This window comes from Osmerus mordax, chromosome 17, assembly GCF_038355195.1.
Source record: "Osmerus mordax isolate fOsmMor3 chromosome 17, fOsmMor3.pri, whole genome shotgun sequence".
Lineage (NCBI taxonomy): Eukaryota > Metazoa > Chordata > Actinopteri > Osmeriformes > Osmeridae > Osmerus > Osmerus mordax.
In genome coordinates this window covers 9,132,126-9,149,783 of record NC_090066.1, presented here as the reverse complement: position 1 = coordinate 9,149,783, position 17,658 = coordinate 9,132,126, and the positions used below count along the sequence as shown (strand labels likewise).

The 17,658-nt window shown below is 47.9% G+C and overlaps 1 protein-coding gene across 1 annotated transcript in view; it reads left to right on the top strand.

The window, feature by feature from the left end:
- Nucleotides 1–329: 329 nt before the first annotated feature.
- Nucleotides 330–17,658, top strand: part of ptpro (protein tyrosine phosphatase receptor type O) — a 37,964-nt gene continuing 20,635 nt past the window's right edge. The window contains exon 1 of the mRNA XM_067254389.1: nt 330–719. Coding sequence (XP_067110490.1) covers nt 672–719 — 48 coding nt within the window. The 5' untranslated portion in view covers nt 330–671. The remainder of the gene's footprint in view (nt 720–17,658) is intronic.

Here is a 17,658-nt window from a genome sequence, read left to right as displayed (position 1 = left end):
GACAATAGGCTACAATATGCGACCGTAACAGATTGTTTAGTCTTCATGAATTATTTTAAGATAAAGTAGAAATCAACACGAGGCAACAATTTCAGGCTAGTTCGCTGTAGGCTACACTTACAACGTAGGCTACACTTAAGATGAGCCCATCACTGTATCCCTATTATTTAAGGCCTACTTTTGCAGGGTATCCTCCCCCAACCATGGATTCAGACACAGCTCCCCACAGATCCTGGTTCTTGTGCCCCAGTCTCTACAAGAGAATAGGGCGGGGCGTAGAAGGAGGAAAGAGAGAGGGTGAATGCAGTCTCTGTCTTACAGAGTGTGTGAACGTTTCGTCCCCAAATGATGGCCAATGCCGCGGTCTCTCCATCCATATCGCCAACGCGCCGAGGATATTAACGGCAATTGATGCGTCGACTCATATGTTTTGGAAATGATTTGTATCGAGGTTCTTTGATACCAAAACATTAGGCTATCCTAGAACTGTCCACAGTCAGACGTCGGTTCGGTGAACCAGCTGTGTGAGTGGTGACTATTGTGAGCCCGGGGTCGGGTGATAGCGCTATCGGTCTGATGCTGCAGAAAATTCGCCATTGTTTGGATGAGCAAGTCGCTGGCCAAAGCTGAGAATAAAAGACTTGTCTGAACCCCTTATATTGAAAGCTACCATGCTCTCAGCGCTGCTTTATCCGATATATCTTCTATGCTGTATTCAGGTAAGGGAACACATTTATGGCCCATACAACAATTTTGTCTATCAGTTGTGATGGAGCCAAAACGCTCCGCATGTCTGGGATGTTGAGCGAAGCATATAGGCTACCGTCTTTCGTGGAACATTGTCTGTTGTCTGTGAATGTGACTATTTCTGTAAAAAAAAAAAAAAAAAAAAAGAAATGTCTAAAAGTTCTTTAAATCTTACATGATTCATATTATCATGTAAAATATGGTCCAGGTCTGGATACAACGCGGCATGGCACGCGAAGTAGGTTTCTGTGATATTTCTTCAGGCAAAATTGGGTCATTCGGCTGTGCAAGAACTGTTTGCCGTGATTCCGCTGTATGTCAGCTCAGCATCTCAATGAAGTCATGGCTTGCTGGCCCGAGAACAGTAAAATAAATATGCCCTAGCACATCATTTCAGTATACAAAACCTCAAATGAATGCCTATTGAAACAAAGACGGTCATCTGGCTGTATCCCACCTGTCAGTGTAACAGATTCCATCACACCCAGACCAGGCCTTTATCCTCATTGAACATGAGCTTAGTTTGATAATTCACTGACGCCAAAGCTGAAAGGGATGATTTGATATAGTTGCAATATCAGTTGATGTTGAGATCTTTACTGAACCCTCCACTCCAATGTTACCTTCTTTTCAAAAAGGCCATGGTACCATCCCATTATGACCCCCCCCAACCCCACTATTTATATTGACCACTATAAATAGTGGTCAATATAATAACACCTTGTTCATGATTTTTAAAAGATCTAAAATCTCACACATTTATACAAAGATCAAAATGTCCCAATAACTTCTTATCTGAAGTAGAATTGTGCTTTTTCAATTTCCTGTTAATTTCATCTGTCATGGTGGTGCTAAATTTAATGAAAATATTGGTTGACCTATCTTAGTATGGGAAAATAGGACATGTTGTGTGAATGCAACCTAAGATAGACACAGTACATTTTTGAGCTGTAGTAACACTTCCTCAAATGCCAATGGATTGGATGGTGGGTGTTATAGATTTTCTAGCCTCCATTCGCCAACCTGTTCTCAGTCTACAATTCCAGGGATGACATAATTATTTACGCCTCAGCGCTGGCACCTGAGCCCCGTAACCATGGCGATAAAAACAGCGGAATGAGTCATTAAAGGTGTTGCCAGGTCGGTCGGTCGGTCGGTCTGTCATTCTGTCGAATGCTTACCAGCGTCCTCAAAGAATGCCATGTTGTTGGAGGAATGGTGTCTTAATGGGTTTGTCCAGCCATGCCTCTGAAGGTGTCACCCTAAAAAGCTTGCCTGGTCTGTTTCTGTACACAACCCTTATCTCCCAATCAGCAGAAATATACACAGAGTCAGAAACGGTAAATGTAAGAGCGTCTGCTAAATGACTAAATGTAAAATGTCATGTAAGGCATGTGTGTATATTGTGACAAGATGATTGATCCAAAAGGAAAAGTGTTGTCAATTTTGGTTGTAAGCCATATCCAATTACAGTGACTGTTTCCTTAACTAACTTAGTTACTAGTGTAATAACACAGGTTGCAATATAACAGCATTAAATGAAGAGTTCAACATGGGATTTTAAATGTTTTAGCTCTGATGCCAGTGAAAAGCCCCTTTCTGGACCAAATATAGAACAATGGAGATTGTCATCGAGGATAAAAAACAGTGGATATTGCTATTGCAGTGGATTACTTTCCTGCTATGTTACATAATGCAAACCATGGGTCATCATGGTTGTCTGTAAACAGAGTCACAGGCTTGATTCACATTGGAGACAGCAGGCAACCATGAGTAAGTTGAATCCATATTTAGGGCGGTTACGCACAGCTCGACTCATCGGCATCGCCTTAAGTTCTGCCTGTGTTCCTTCCTATGAGGGTTGATTTAATCTTAATAATGACTCTTTTCACAGTACTTGTTGTTCTTTAGGTGTAATTGGTGTCGCTGAGAGTTATTTTGCTCGACCTATCTCATAAACGTATGTTTCGAGTGACCTTTAATGTCACCTTTTCTTGTCACCTAGCCGCATAAAGTTCGGCATCAATGTTTATCGCGGCCCTACGTTGCCCAGAGATCAATTTGACACCGACTGTCTGGTTGAAATGAAGTGTGCAGCGCCCAACATTGTTCAGCCACTCTTGAAGCCTTCCCGTCTAGCGGTTGATGGCTAAAAGCTGGTCGCCGCACATGCTTTATGGAGACGAGAGACCGAGACACGAGTCCCCCCCACGAGTCCCTCCCCCCCCCCCCCCATTGTGTTCTGGTCCGAGCAAGCCGTGGCCTCCCCCTTCCCATCGTTCCTGAAGGAGAAATACAGGCTCTGCTATCCAGGGTCCCCTTTCTGCATGGATTACCTCGCTTTCCCTGCCATGTTTGATTGAGATTGGTGGTGAAAGCGAGGGGAAGGATTTCATGCGGCTTATAATATGACACTTGTCTCCCCTCTCCTTGATGAATTCCTTAAAAGTGGAGGCTTTTGTTGCTGCTCTCCTCCTTTTTGCCAAATACTCCTCTCCATCTCATTGCGTTGTGTAATGAACAGGCCTCCTATTTTTGGATGGCCCATATTGGCTACTGTTAGGTTAATGGCCATACAGCAGCAAGATGCAGAAAACATCTTTCTTCACTCACGGAAGACGTTCAGGACCCATCTTTGGGACTATGTTTTCTCTCTTCCCAAAGAACAATTTCCATATTAAGTCGTCCCCCCCCCCCCCCCCCCCCCCCCAAAAAAAAAACATTGACCGAGTGGATTACAAGCTTAAGTAGGCTGTATTAGACTGCTTCTGTTTTTTAAAAGCCAGTGCATTGCGCTCAAAACGACGAGTAACTGTTGGGTCAAAGCAACGGAGTTAATCCCCACCATATTCCATATGGGTAGCATTGGCTCTCTGATTCATGATCTGATTACAAGCCTTACATGATGTGCTCATTAGGTAATGATAGCAGCCTCCTTCAACCTGAACCCTGCCTTTACAGCGAATGAAAAACCAATCAAGACCAGCCACCTGGGAATCAATCTCCTGCTTCTCCTCCCTCGATCCCTTTGAACCCACCAAGCGGCCAAGAGGAGCGTGCATGTTAGGAGGTGGAATGGGGGGACGTGACGCTATCGTGGGGAATGAGATGTTGGGAATCCGACTTTGGAGATGACGATTCATTGAGTCTACCGGGCAGATCGAGTGGGGCTAACTGAGAGCTATGCTCTGCTGTCATGAATAACACATCACATATCTTAGTCCGTGAGCTTTGATTTGCATTTATCGACTCCATTTGGTAGATTCGCTGAAGAGAGAAGCCTGGTCATGTCAATACAGCCGATATGTACGTTTCTGTAGGAGTGACAGCACGGCAAGTTAACCTTAACTACATGTCCTGCCATGGGTCACATGAGAACTTTACAACTTATCTGACGAGTCTCTCGTTTTTGCCGTCGGAAGACCTATCCTACTCCTCACATTTTCCCCTTGAACTGTTGCGAAGGAAAGCGTTCTTCAAGGAAACAATATTGCAGCCTTCCAGATCCTTCCTTTGGCCCCCTTTCTTCCTTTCACAGAGGACGTTGAATGCCCTCTAGTTTTCCTAATTCACACTGGGCATCCCGGGCTCATTATCTCCGCCCCCCCGGGAGGGAGACGGGGAGGAGCGAGGTGGGGGGGCGAGGTGGGGGGGGGCGAGGTGTGTGGGGGGGGGGGGGGGCAAGCTTGGTCTCAATCCAACTACCAGGGCAGAGATGTTGGCATCCACTCACCGGCTCTGTTCGACCCTGTGTCCCCCTTGCCTGGGCGTGTCATTTGAATCAGAGGTTCATAAACAACGCTGGGTCCATGGCAGCAGCTCAAGAGCGTGAACGTGGGTCGCTGTCATATTTCCCAACTGCACAATCTGTGTCAGGTAAGACTTCCGTAGTCTGTTGGAACGCATCGATCTGTCCCTGCAGAGTCACAGCCCATCTAACACATGCTTTAGCCAACCCCCCCCCCCCCCCCCCCCCCCTCTTTCCCCAGAGGATTAACACAGGCATCCAGGGGAGTCAAATATCTGCTTGCTGCAGTAGGGATGGGGGGGGGGGGGGGGGGGGGTAGGGGTAGGAGTAGGAGAGAAGGGGCTCTATCTGAAACTGTGGAGGCCTCGCTCAGAGTGGCAGCGACACCCACCCTCAGGAGAGTGTCACATCCCCCCCCAATCCCGAGTACCCAGGGTACCGTGGTAGGAGGGGGGGGCTCAGGACAAGAGAAGAAGAGAAATGCTGACGCAGCCTGTCGTCAATTAGGGGCGAGCTCATTGATTTTGCCCAGTTGGTGAGCCATTGGCCAGAGGAAGTAGAGCACAGGAAGCCAAAACAGAGGAGTTTACAGGACGACTCCCCGCACCGTTGGGTGCCTAATTGAATTTTTGGGGAGTTTGTATAAGGAGCTATTGTGGTGGCAACCATTGAGTTTGGGCAGTGAGCGGGCGGGCACCCTTGGTGAAGACTGATTGTTTTCAGAGGGAGGGGTGGGGGGGGGGGGGTTGGGGGGGGGGGGGGGGGGGGTGGAGGAGGTGAGGGGGGGGGGGCTCCTGTCATCACAGAGCCACAGAACGCCTCACATTCCTCTTTGTTTTGGCACAAAAAGGGGGCGCAACCTTGCAGAGGCGCCGGTGCCTTCAATTAAAGTACACAGCCTCTCGTCGGAGGCACCACTCACTGGAGCATTCTCTCTTTAATTACTTCAGCGGCGACTCCTTTTTCCTTTTCTCCTTTTTTTAATTAGGGCCGTGTTTGTGAGGCCGTGTTTGCTGTCCACAGCAGCGGGCTGTTTTGGGACAAACGGCCGCCGTCGACAAACCGGGCGGCACAGACCGTCTCCCTGTTCCTCCCAGCATCTTCAAGAACACCACCAGCTCGATTCGTTATCCTCTGCTATTTCCCTGTGCCCTCACGCATCCATCCACACAGGCTAAAGTCGAAATTGCGACGTGGGAAGTGATTTGCTGCATCTCGGTTCACACTGGGCTATTTCTCTCCAGTTCACTGGTGCCCATGGACTAACCGGGAGCTCAGAAATAGATAATTATGCAGGAACCATGGAGATGCATTCAACACGACCGGCAAAGAAATCATTTCAATGGGACAGAAGTGATACAGTGCCCTAGGGGTTTGCCTGGTAGTCAGAGGAGAGAAAAGCTGTTCAGGGCTGAAGCCTAGCTCGCTGCCTTAGCCTATTTCAGTGTTTCTGCTCTGCATTTGAAATGGTCCGCTTGCCTCCTGAGAAAAAGACTTGTGTGTGTTTGTGTGTGTGTGTCGGGGAGAGAGAGCCAGAGAGATAGTTTGTGTGTTTGTGAGAGTGAGTGTCTGTGAGAGAGGGTAGGAGAGTATGCGGTGATTTCTGATTCTGATTCTGATTCTGGTGTGTGTGTGTGTGTGTGTGTGTGTGTGTGTAAGTGCAAGTGCGCCCAGGGTGAAATTTGAAACGGAAAGAACAAAAGGTGGTTTTCCTCCCCAACTCTTAATTCAGACTGATTAATCATTGGCTCCTATGCTTATGTTTACTGAACCAAGTGTCAGTAATCAGTGCCTCCCACAGACCTCAAAATTGGTCCAATCTGTCTCGGGCGGGGTTTGTTACCGGGCAGGCCTTGGCAACCTCGTCTGCAAGCACAGATATATATTTTGGGGATTAACCCAACCATGATAATCCACATTTCACTGTAAAGGGTATTCATACTTATGAAAGTTACGATGCACTCATATCTCCACATCCATGAGATTATTTCTCCTGTAGACCTTGCTGGATTTATGTGTCTTTTACCGCAAGACATTTATTGAAAAATGCAAAGATTTATTTTGTGCGCCATGTAATCTGGCCACGCTCTGTGTCAAATAAGAAGAACATGTTTTCAAGTGAACATGTCAAGGGGAGAGAGAGGATGGGAGATTTAGTGAAGACTCCAACACTGGGCAGTGGTGACCTCAGCACTACTAATTCATGCAGACTAATGGAGTCTTGACAATACCCGTTCTAGCGAGCCGGAGCTCCTCTATGGGGCTCCCTCGGCTACACCAGCCCCCTCCCGTTCCCCATGCTGAACGCCGGCTCTGAACAGAGATCCCCCCCCCACCTCCCCCCTCCCCCCTCTGTGTTCAAACATTTGCAGCTGCTGGAGTATGACGCCCCCCCTCCCCTCCTTCTTTCCTTCTACCGGGGTCAAGCTCTGGCTTTATTCGTTCACCCCTTCACCGTGAAGTATTGTGTGTGTGTGTGTGGATTTCTGTGTTCTGCCTGCTCTTATCTCCTCGACGCTGACACCCGATTTCTCCGGGAATCTTGTGTGTGTGCGTGCGCGTGTGACCCGTAGATGTTTCTGTCGGTTCTTCATCTGCAGGGTTGGAGACTCGTGTTTCTGACACGACTGTCAGATTAGGTTTGGTGTGTGTGTGTGTGTGCGCATGCATGGGAGATGTATCTTGAGGTTACCGGGATGCGCCATGCTCCATGGCGTCAGTACGCAACGGCAGAAGTCCCATCTCCTCCACTGCTTTATTGATTTTCACAAACTCTGAGTGTCACCTGTGTCCTGGAAAAGGAGGCACCACCTTGTAGATCTCTGTTGTCAGACACGCTTTCGCTTTTAACATTACTAAAGGCTCTTTTGGCGGAAGGATTGTGTCTGTTGCTCCTGGCAATGTTTTTGTAGGTTTTTTTATTTTATTTTTTCTGTCGAGGACTCTGTTCCTCGGAAGTCCTGTCAAATTCACTTGTTGTAGGAAAGTCAAGGCGGTGGCCACACATTCAATTTGGTCCTTCAACATGGCCACACCTATGCAACAGTCGTGTGACTTCCACTTCAGGAGTGAGACATTCGCTCCCAAGTGAGCTGCCACAATAACGCCCGGAGGCCCTTCTGTCGCTTCGAGTCGTTGCTCTTGTGGAAGGGTAATGTGCTGCAAAATTGGACGCTTTTAGCTCCCTCGTCGCAGAAGGAAAGCAAAGAATTGCGGGCGCACCACAACATGATGTCCAGGACATCAAGTGTGTGTCATGTCTTCACCAGGCGAGTCCAGGCGCGGATCCCAGGACGCAGGGCGACAAGAGGAGGAACGAGCTTAAACATACAGACTGAATAGTGTACGAGTCAGTGATTAGTCTGTCCCAAGGACGCCGAGCAACTGTGGATTTCTGTTTCTCTGCTAGTAATGGACGTTAGAATATATGTCCTCAAAAGATTTTATGTCTCTAATGACTTTTAATTGTATCTCGCATGAAAGAGATACAGTATGAGTACAGCATTGCGGCACAAAATGCTCATGAACAGGAATAATGCAAATATAATACCTGCTTCGTGGAGTTTCCAAAGCCCTAATGAACTGATTAGGGAACATGCATATTTGACCTTTTCTAAACTCCTTTCATCTCTGTGGTTTTCCATGGTCGTGGGAGTGAAACATATTGTGAATATGAATGCATCCCTTTCTTATGAAAGGGCATTGGATTGAATATAAAAATAGTCACTGAATTTCAATGCAGTATTGTGTTCGGGCCTTATAACGTTTTTGAGAAGGAACCTAGTAAACCAACAGGAAGTCCGGACAAATATTCCCTGAAGGTGCCGTCTCTCAACCTTTCTGTCTCTCGTTTTGAATATTCATGTCAACTCCCACCTCTGCAATTAAAACAAGAATATGCAAAAATGATAGGCTTGTTCTCTGAGGCTCCCCTCTCTGTTGTTCTGATGCCGGTGCCGAGACAAAAGACTACGACTTTCCAAGAATGCCCAATTAATCAGCCCAAGCCATAACAGTTGTGGCTCGGCTGTCCATATTCGGCGTGATTCAATGGCGCCATTTGTTGTAAGAGGGAAGTTGTTTCAGAGTGGGCTTCAGGGTGCATTGACTCCTCCAGCAGTGTCAGAGCTCGTTGCCCAACCTCACAAGAGTCCCCAACGGGAAAAAATATTGTGACATAACGCGACTTGTAGTGTTTGCAGTGTGGCTGACTAAAGGAGGACTAGATGTGACAGACCGGACGGGGGTTCAAGGTAGGCTCCGTCCAGCCTGGAGTCCTTCCACACAAGGAAAAAAATATTCTCACATGCTCCCCACAGTCATATCGGAGTCAAGCCCCGACTTTCTTCCTCACACAACAGACCAGTGAGCATAATACTAGCTTTGTCTCGCTTCTTCCGTCGAGGTTTATTTGTACACGGCGGCCGTCCCTGAGGAGCAGGGAACGTCTCCAGTTCATCTGACTGGTGGCCTCGCCGTCCACACCATGGCGAAAGACGAGAGAAAGAACACATTCAGCGCAGAGCGATGTCCTCGGTGTGGAAACCTCCTGGTTTCCTGTCAGATGATAACTGGGAGGAGGAGGGAAGGAACGAGAGAGAGAGAGGGGGGGGGGGTGGAGAGAGAGCTGGGAGGTCATGCTAATCTTATTTCCCTACGTTTGACCCATATTTACAGGTTCTCCCAGTGGTCCCTGGGGGATTCAGCTTGTGATTGAGTGCCGCTTGGCTCTGTTACATCTCTAGAATCACATCGGGCCGTGGGACAGAGCTCGTCTTGTGGACTGATGAATAGATGAGAAGACTGATGGATTAGGTCAAAAGCGGTTGTGTGGCCGCGTCTGTGTTTGCGTGTGCGTGTTGGCCTGTCAGTCAGTGTGTGTGTGTGTGTGTGTGTGTGTGTGTGCATGCTACAGCCATTTCAGTGTGTGTGTGTGTATGTGCATGCTACAGCCATTTCAGTGTGTGTGTGTGTATGTGCATGCTACAGCCATTTCAGTGGCAGCCAGACAGGCTCGGCTTGAGAGTGATCAATGGCTCGTCTTTTCCTGCACCGGAGTGAAGCTTTGGTCCCGATATATCAGAGATGCTGGTCTGTCAGCAGAAACCACACTACATCCAGGTCTTAAGAGACTTCCCGTCTGAGTCTGGGAGCCAAAGAGCTCCACACATTGATTGATCAGGCATCGCAAACGCATCATCTCCATAAGGGCGCTAACAACCTTTCAAGGGGTCTGTAGTGGACTGTGCCAAGGCCATTGGTCAAATCTCTAGGTGTTCCCCTTATTTTTTTGCCCACAGACCTGTCTGCCTGCTTACATTGACCTGTCTGTAAATATAAGCCTCAGGGTCTTTCTATAGTCCAGTGTCTTTAGTTAATCGACCAAACTGTACTGTACCCTTCTTGTCGTAAAGCCTCATGTTGTTTCTTCTTCTTTAAATATGATAAAAGCTCAATCGGTCGACGTATATTGTTGTATGAACATATGCTCGTTTGGACAGGATACAAGCTTTTAGTCTCCTGTCGATGGCTATCATCTGGATACTTGTACTTATACTTACCCAATTTAGTTGGAGAGCAATTGAGCTTTCCTCCAATCTCGTGTGGGTTCTCTCTCACATACACACACACCCTTACAAAGACACACACCCTTACACACACACACTTACACTTACACACATGGGAGGCTTTGTGAAATGAATGTTGATAGAGAAGCACCCTCGTGAAGGACTCGGTTGGCCTTTCTAAATGCCTGGCCCGCCACTCCGGCTCAATTACGGCGCTGTGGTATTTGGAGAGCTCAGGTCGTGAGTAGCGGCTCCGCCAGCCGGGAAGAGGAAGCGGAGACGGGGAGGAAATTAAGCGGCGGAGGGAGAGACAGCCTGCGGCGTCAGCAGTGGCCGCGTGTTTATTGGCAGAAATGAAATTGCTCAGGAGGGGAGGGAGGGCTGGGAGGGTGGGGTGTGTGTGTGTGTGTGTGTGTGTGTAGGGGGGAGGCGGGGGGGGGAGGGCGTAGGAGGTAATTGGTAAATTGACAGGGTGGTCTCACTTTCCCCGGAGAGGAGAATCACATCCCAGGCAGCGAACCCACTCGGAGGCGCCGGTCGCCTGCGAGCTGAGTCATAAGCCCTGCTGTCCTTGAACATGGGGCCTCCTGAGGAGATGCCCACCAATCAGGGCCAAGCTTGTCAAGTTACAGTTCCAGACTCGCTGTGTGTTAGAAGTGTTGATTTAGGGATTTGGGATCCGAGTTGGGAACGCTTGACGCATCGAGGGCTTGTGAATTCCTGCTCTGCACATTAGGACTGTTTCAAAGCTTTTATAGGATTTGTCGGTTCTATTAATGTACCTCAGTGGCCCATATCGAAAAGCACACGGCGACGCTACCCTCCTAATACGTTGATAACCACGAAGGTTGTGTAAGTGCAATCGCACAGAAATGGTCGTCGGGTCATTCCAAGCCGCTGTCGTTCCTGCCATATTTGGATCTTTTTTTTTTTTCCTGCTGAGCGTCCCGTGAAATAATCCAAAAGCAGAGGCCTGGGATTTTGACCCAGATTGGTAATCTGCGTCTGTGTGGTGTGTGTGTCCCGAGGTCTTCCCACCAGCGCTAATCTGCCGGTGGGAGCTTCCTATCCCAGAAGGCCACTCCAGATGCGCTGTGCGGTGACACGATGATTTGAGAAAGACAAGCAAGCCAGCAGGAATTAGGGAACGCATGAGATTGTGACTCACTGCAAGTGATTCGAGTCCCCAGCCTTCCTCTACCACTGTTTTTGTACCCGTTTTCCACCACGCTGGTGTCACATTTGAGCTTTACGACCAAGCACTTATTCTGCTGACAAGCATTTTTTGTCATTGCTAGTTCTTTGTTACTTCAGGGTTTTCAAGCTATTCAAGGTTTTAGTGTAGCTTTTCAATGCCTGGGAAGATTTATTGTGTCATTAAAGGGAAAAGAAAAATAGAAGTCGGCAGGGAAGCCAGCTAACAGGACTAGTGTGAGATGACTAGTGAGCTGGCATTTAGTATGACATAACGTAACAAAGGGCTTATGGTGGACTTAGAGAAAGCTGATATCCAGTTTGTGCTGTTGACATTTAACACACTGAACACATTTAACACATCACTTGAAACAGTGATGCGTACTTCAACAGAGAAAGCGTATGCAATCCCATTCCTGGTGTGAATTCACAGCAGAAGCAGTCGTAGGCAGTGAGTCTTGTTTTGAAATCCTTAAAGCGATTGTACCATGTCCTTGATTGCACACAGTATTACCCATCCACCCACGACTGCCTTTGATTGGGTGCTTCACTTATCATCCACACAGGAGTCACATTGAGTGGGGGTGTCCTTCTAATGGACAAGCTATCTGAACAAAGGCATCTTAATCTATATAAACATTCTTCTTTGCTTTTGTCCTCTGTACATGTGTGTCGTGAGTGTGTGTGTGTCTTGAGTATATGTGTGTTGCGATTGTGTGTGTGTCGTGAGTATGTGTGTGTGCACTCCCACCTGCCTGACCCTTCACCTCTGTGTTTTCATAATGAACAGTTGTCATGTGACACAGTGACATCCATGGTCAATGGATTTGTAAAGGACACTATTCTATACAGTCTTCTATAAGGGACCCTTCTCCTGCATGAAGGTTGAGCAGAGCACTTTTAAAGAAGGACATTTGAAAAAAACATATTTGATGCTGTGTGGTTTTGGACATACAGAATGGTCATAAAAATCTTCTAGACGTTTACAACCCCGCTTGAGAGATGAATGAATCCTAACGATGAGTGTTCATCTTCACAGCCTTAATTAGACATGTCTGTCTGATCAGGCCTGGGGAGAGTAGCACAGTAGGCTTGTAGGACACAAGCTAAGCCTTGTATCTGTACTGAAGCTGGCTGCATTCCCTGTCATAGGGTTACACAGACAAGCAATCTCAAATACTTGAGACTTAAGTGATGACGTAATGATTGAATAAATACCTTCGAGGGACTGCTTGAACAGTAATATCAGGTTTCTGTCCCAACCAGTAAAATTACACTCGTCTGAGAGACTTCTGGTTAGCAGGTACAACATAAAACAGAAATCAATTCCAGCACTTTGTGATCTTCAAAGAGTCCCCTGGTAGCTACCAGATGCTTGCTTAGCCATCCTGGTCTCTCACCTCGCGGAGAGGACCTTGTCCCCGGAATGGTGGGCTCCCATTAGAGATGAAACGCTTGGATGAACACACACACACACATGCAAGCACATGCAAGCACTTACACAGGCACTCACACACAAACTTGCTTTCATACACACATACACACGCATACACACACACAAGCATACACATGAACATTATTAAAAATACACTCCCACAAATCCACACAAGCCCACACTCTAATACTCAAATACACACGCACACACACACGCGCACACACATGCATTCAAAGATGTAGAGCTAGGTACCGGTGCCAGGGGCCCCCAGGGAGAAGGAAGAAAGACAGGCAGTTCAGAGACTGACGTCTATCGATTGAGTTATCACGTTTATTGGCAGGGACTGAGTCAGTCAAGGAGAAGAGGGGTTTGGCAGGAAACCAAGAGATCTTCAGATAGCTGACAACCACGGTAGACATCAATCGAGGGATCCCCGAATCCGTGTGGGCCTATTGAGAAGATGGAGGGAGCTGTGATGCCGTGTACTCTGCACAGATCTCCCCCTTAATTGAATCAATGATGCCGGGTTACGTGGCGTTCTAGGGGTGGAGAGAAGGACGTGGACTGGCGGAGAAGATGATCTGGATCCTGCTCGTTCGGTCACGTCCGCCTTTCGTGCCGTGTAAGAGGGTTACACAGCTCACCGTATTTGTCCTTTGATGTTTTTTGACCTTAAATGTCAATTTCCTCTCTGCCGCGCTGCTGGTCCTGCCTCAATAATTAAACAGATTTTCATTAGGTGTTACCACAGTGGTAAATAATATATAACTTAAGGAAAGTGTTTTTTTTCCCCCCAACCTGTATCGATGAAGTGTTCAGTGAGAGTGAGGTTGAGGTGACCGGTGTGGCGGGAGCAGTGCTGATAAGGATAATGAAAATCAGCGTCTTTGGTAATTAGACCTATCTTACCTGACTGGCTTCTTATACCATGCTATGCTTGGAAAAGGGGGTTAGAATAGCAGCTTAGATGTCAGGAGTGCAAATCAGAGTCATGTTGTCATAAATTATGGCTAATGTTATCATTGAGACCGTTGGTGAGAGAACAACGGAACTAAATATCGTCCGATTGCAATGGCCAGGCTTTAACTTTGTATTTATAATTTTCCCTTCTCTTTCTCTTTTGGTATCATGAGCAACACTTTTGATTAAGGTTACTAGAACTACCTGTTATTACATAGCAATTCTTATCGTAGCAAATATTGTAGTTAGGCTACATAAAGCAAGTTATTACACAGGTGAAACTTGGTATGGTGGAGGTTGGGTTTCCCAAGGGATAAGTGGATGTTAACGTTGATCTTGTTTTAGTAACACAACCTTAAACTACCCCTGTACGACATCCATTTACCCCTCACAGTCATGACCCTCCCCCATTCTCTGCCTTTGTAAACTTCATGAATAACCCATGCCGCGCTTACACATAACACCATTTATTTACATAGCAAATCCTATTTACCTATATTCTTTTGACTACAGGTGTTGCTATGCAGTTACATGGTAGTGAGTGTAACCGTAATGTAAAGTGATTGACTTTTTCTTGACCAAGGAGGACAGCCTACTGGACCAACAACACAGAGTGTGTTTTTTTAGGCAAACTGACCATGGGTAGGCACTGGAACCGTTTCTTTAAAGGATGGCGAACACATGCTTCTCAGCCTCTGCATGTTGTCATGCCCCCCTCTTACCCCAATACCTCCCCCCCCTCCCCCGGTAGGAGGGCGCCTGTGTGTCAGCCCCCCCCCCCCCCCCCTCCCCCCCCACTGCTTCAGTTAATGAAAGACTGGCTTATCTCATCGGACACGACTGCCAGTGATGGCCTCCCTAGTGGACTTCAGCATATCAAAAGAAGACAAAGACGATAATAGAGAAAGTAGCATTGCAGCAAAGTGTCTGGATAGCTCAGTCAGAGCAGCAGGCTTTTAGTCTGTAGGTCTGGGGTTCAAGTCCCTGTCTGGGTGAACTGATTTTCTGTGTCCTGACAGAGGACTGCTCTGGACACCATAGTCTTTGCAGTGACATGTAGAGAATTTATTTTCCTGGATTTTCTTTTTTTTAATGTTGCCAAAAGCCAAGTCTGAGTTTGCACAGAGCTGGCAGGAGCTTACATTACCACCCTTAAGTAGCACAACGTTACCATGGGGATCAGGCCCGCAGGGCAGAGCAGCGCAATCGCAAGAGAAGAAGATGTTCTCCCCGAAAAGTTCTAGATCTCAGAATAAATAAGCGGAAATATTGCCATTTATCCAGGAGGCAGTGGGAGGAGCAAGTGGAGAGGGTAGGAATAATGACCTTTAGGCGGGGCGGGGGGGTGGGGGGTTTCAGCTTGAAGAGGGGGTGTGGGGGAGAAGGGGGTGGGGTAAGGGGCGCTTCCTGCAGAGAGACCATATTTTGATTATGGTTTCCAAGAAAGCTGGAAACAGAGCGCTGCTCACGAAAGACTGAGCATAGCTCTGGTGGGGAAGACGGCTTATCTCGACATTTCGTTTTTTCCGCTGATTCCATAAAGGAAAGCTTTACTGAGGAAATGGGCAGCCGTTCCATGTTAATATCCAGGCTGTAACTGTTCACCTCTTACTGCATAAGAGTTTGGTTGGCGTGGTATTAAAATAACTCTTTGTTTTTGTCACGGAACAAGCTCAGTATCTCTGTGATATTCGGTAAAAGTTCAAACGTCATATCTCATATCTATCTATAAAAATGGCATTTGATGCAGCCGAGGAACTCTCTGTGGTTGAGCGATCTGAACCTGTGAGTAGGAGGAGGTAGAAGCTCAATCGGGCCGAGGCTTGAGAACACATCTCATCTGGTTCGGATGACAGGTTCGAACTCCCTCGGTTTAGACCTCCTTGTCTCTGATGTGAGGAGGCTTCACGAGCTCTCGGCGGGCTCCGCCGCCCTGTCGCGCTCAGGACGGGAGCTGAAGCTGTCTCAAGCACTTCAGCGGCGTCACTGTCAGGGTCGGGGTCGCAAAACGGATCTACCCACTCGAACCTGTGATCTCCTGCGCTCTGTTGGGGGCCATGGTGTAGCCTAGCTTTCAGGCGACACAGGCAAAGAGCTTCTTTGAAAACAAAAGGGCCATGGTATCAGTTCAGACTAGGCCTACATTATGGAGTTATGGATATACGTTACTAAGTATGAAGAATGAGTCCAGTTCTATCACCAACTCATTTCATTCGATTTTTCAACAACGGCGCTCGGTAATGATTTGGATCAACCTTTGATCACATGCTGCATATCGATGATGAACACAGTATTTCCAGTGAATGTGATGATGTACAGTAAGGGATCGGTGTTAACTAACGGCCCGAAATGCCACGTCTAATTAATAAATGAGTGCATCTGAAGTTGTCATGCAGTGGTAATGTATTCAGGCCCAGCAGCCCGTCCGTATTTGGAGGCATAAATCATTTAGGGTCGTTAAACGTGGTGATTTTGCCTCCCACGTCCCCATAAAGGTCATTTCCATTTCCCATCAATATCGTTTAAGTCTAAGCGGCCTTGCTGATGGCTTGGCCAAAGAGAAAGAAAGAGGGAGATGAGAGAAGGGGGAAGGGATTGGAAGCGGAGGGGAAGGAAGCTATGTGTGGCAACACCCTTCCTCCTCCTTCACCTCCTCCTTCTCCTCCTTCCCTTCGTCCTCCTCCTTTTCCCCTCCTCCTTCTCCTCCTCCTCCTTCCTCCTCCTCCCCTTCGTTCTCCTTCACTTCCTCCTTCTCTTCCTCTTCCTCCTCCTCCGGTCTGGTTTCACTGTCAGGAAGCGTTTGATGGGAGGCAAGCGGGCGCAGAATGGCCCCGAGCGCGTTGTCAGCGCGCCGTGGCTGTGACCCACAGTGAGAGGAAACAGAGGAGGTTTCGTGAAGACAGCCGTCACCTCTGGGGAGGCCAGAGAACACAGAGCGGCTCTCGGAAGGCTGGGGTGGGGGGGGGGGGGAGTTTAGCATCTTCAAAGTACCTCCCTTGAGAGTCAAAGCCGTTACAAGGGGAAAAGGGGAGGGAGAAATAGAGTTGTGTGGTTGTTTTTCTGTGTCTTTTTTTATCTCACAGTCTCCAGAGGGTAGTGCTCTGTTGAGAATAGTATTTTTTTTTTCCCTCCCCTGTGAAGTAATCCCCTACAGGGCCCTAAGGTAAACTCCCCCAAGCCTCTCTTCTTCGAGGGTGCCCCCTCCCTTCGTGTCTGGTCTCCATCCTGGCGCGGGGCATCAGTGCCTGCTGGCACTGACCCACCCTAATGAGCTGTAATGGCGTTTGTATTTGTGTTATCGATCTTGTCGTCTGTAGTTACAGCTGCGCCCTGAGGGGCAGTTATGGAAACGGCGGCCATATTTGATGAGATACAGTATGACAAAGCAAAGTCGGTCCCACTGATCCAGTGCATCGCATGCTTGTCGGTTCAATCAGTTCCCCAAAAATTGGAACCTTTCATCACACGCCGTGCACAGGGGAATAAAATGAATACTCTGCCTATTTTGGACTGTCGAGACTCGACAGCCAATTTAAAACCAAATCATTAGCGGCAGTGAGGGTTGGTTGCCTGTGTGTGCTGCACGTGTGCGAATGGATAGAGATTTGTGTGTGCGTGTGTGTGTGTGAGAAGGGGGGTGATTAGTTGGACTGCTGCCAAAAAGAGGTAGTCAGCATGCGGTGGGGGGGGGGTTTGTCCTCTGAAGTATTTTCCTGGTGTTGGCTACCGACTGCCTCATGCAGGCAGGTCATCACTCACGACAGAATAACCCAGTGCGTGCACTTTGTCCTGGAGAGCGGCTGGCCACGTGAACCAACCTGTAAACATGACCTTTGGCTGCCCAGGGATCATCTTTGGCCATAGACATACAGAGGCTCATATTGAGGTCATTAATCTGAGGTCTCGCTTTCCCCAGTGAGGAGATTTAGGATTATAGCTATGTAGGTTAGTCCTGGTTTTTCCCAGGCGACTGAGTAGGACGTATACGTGCATACCGAGTGGGAGTG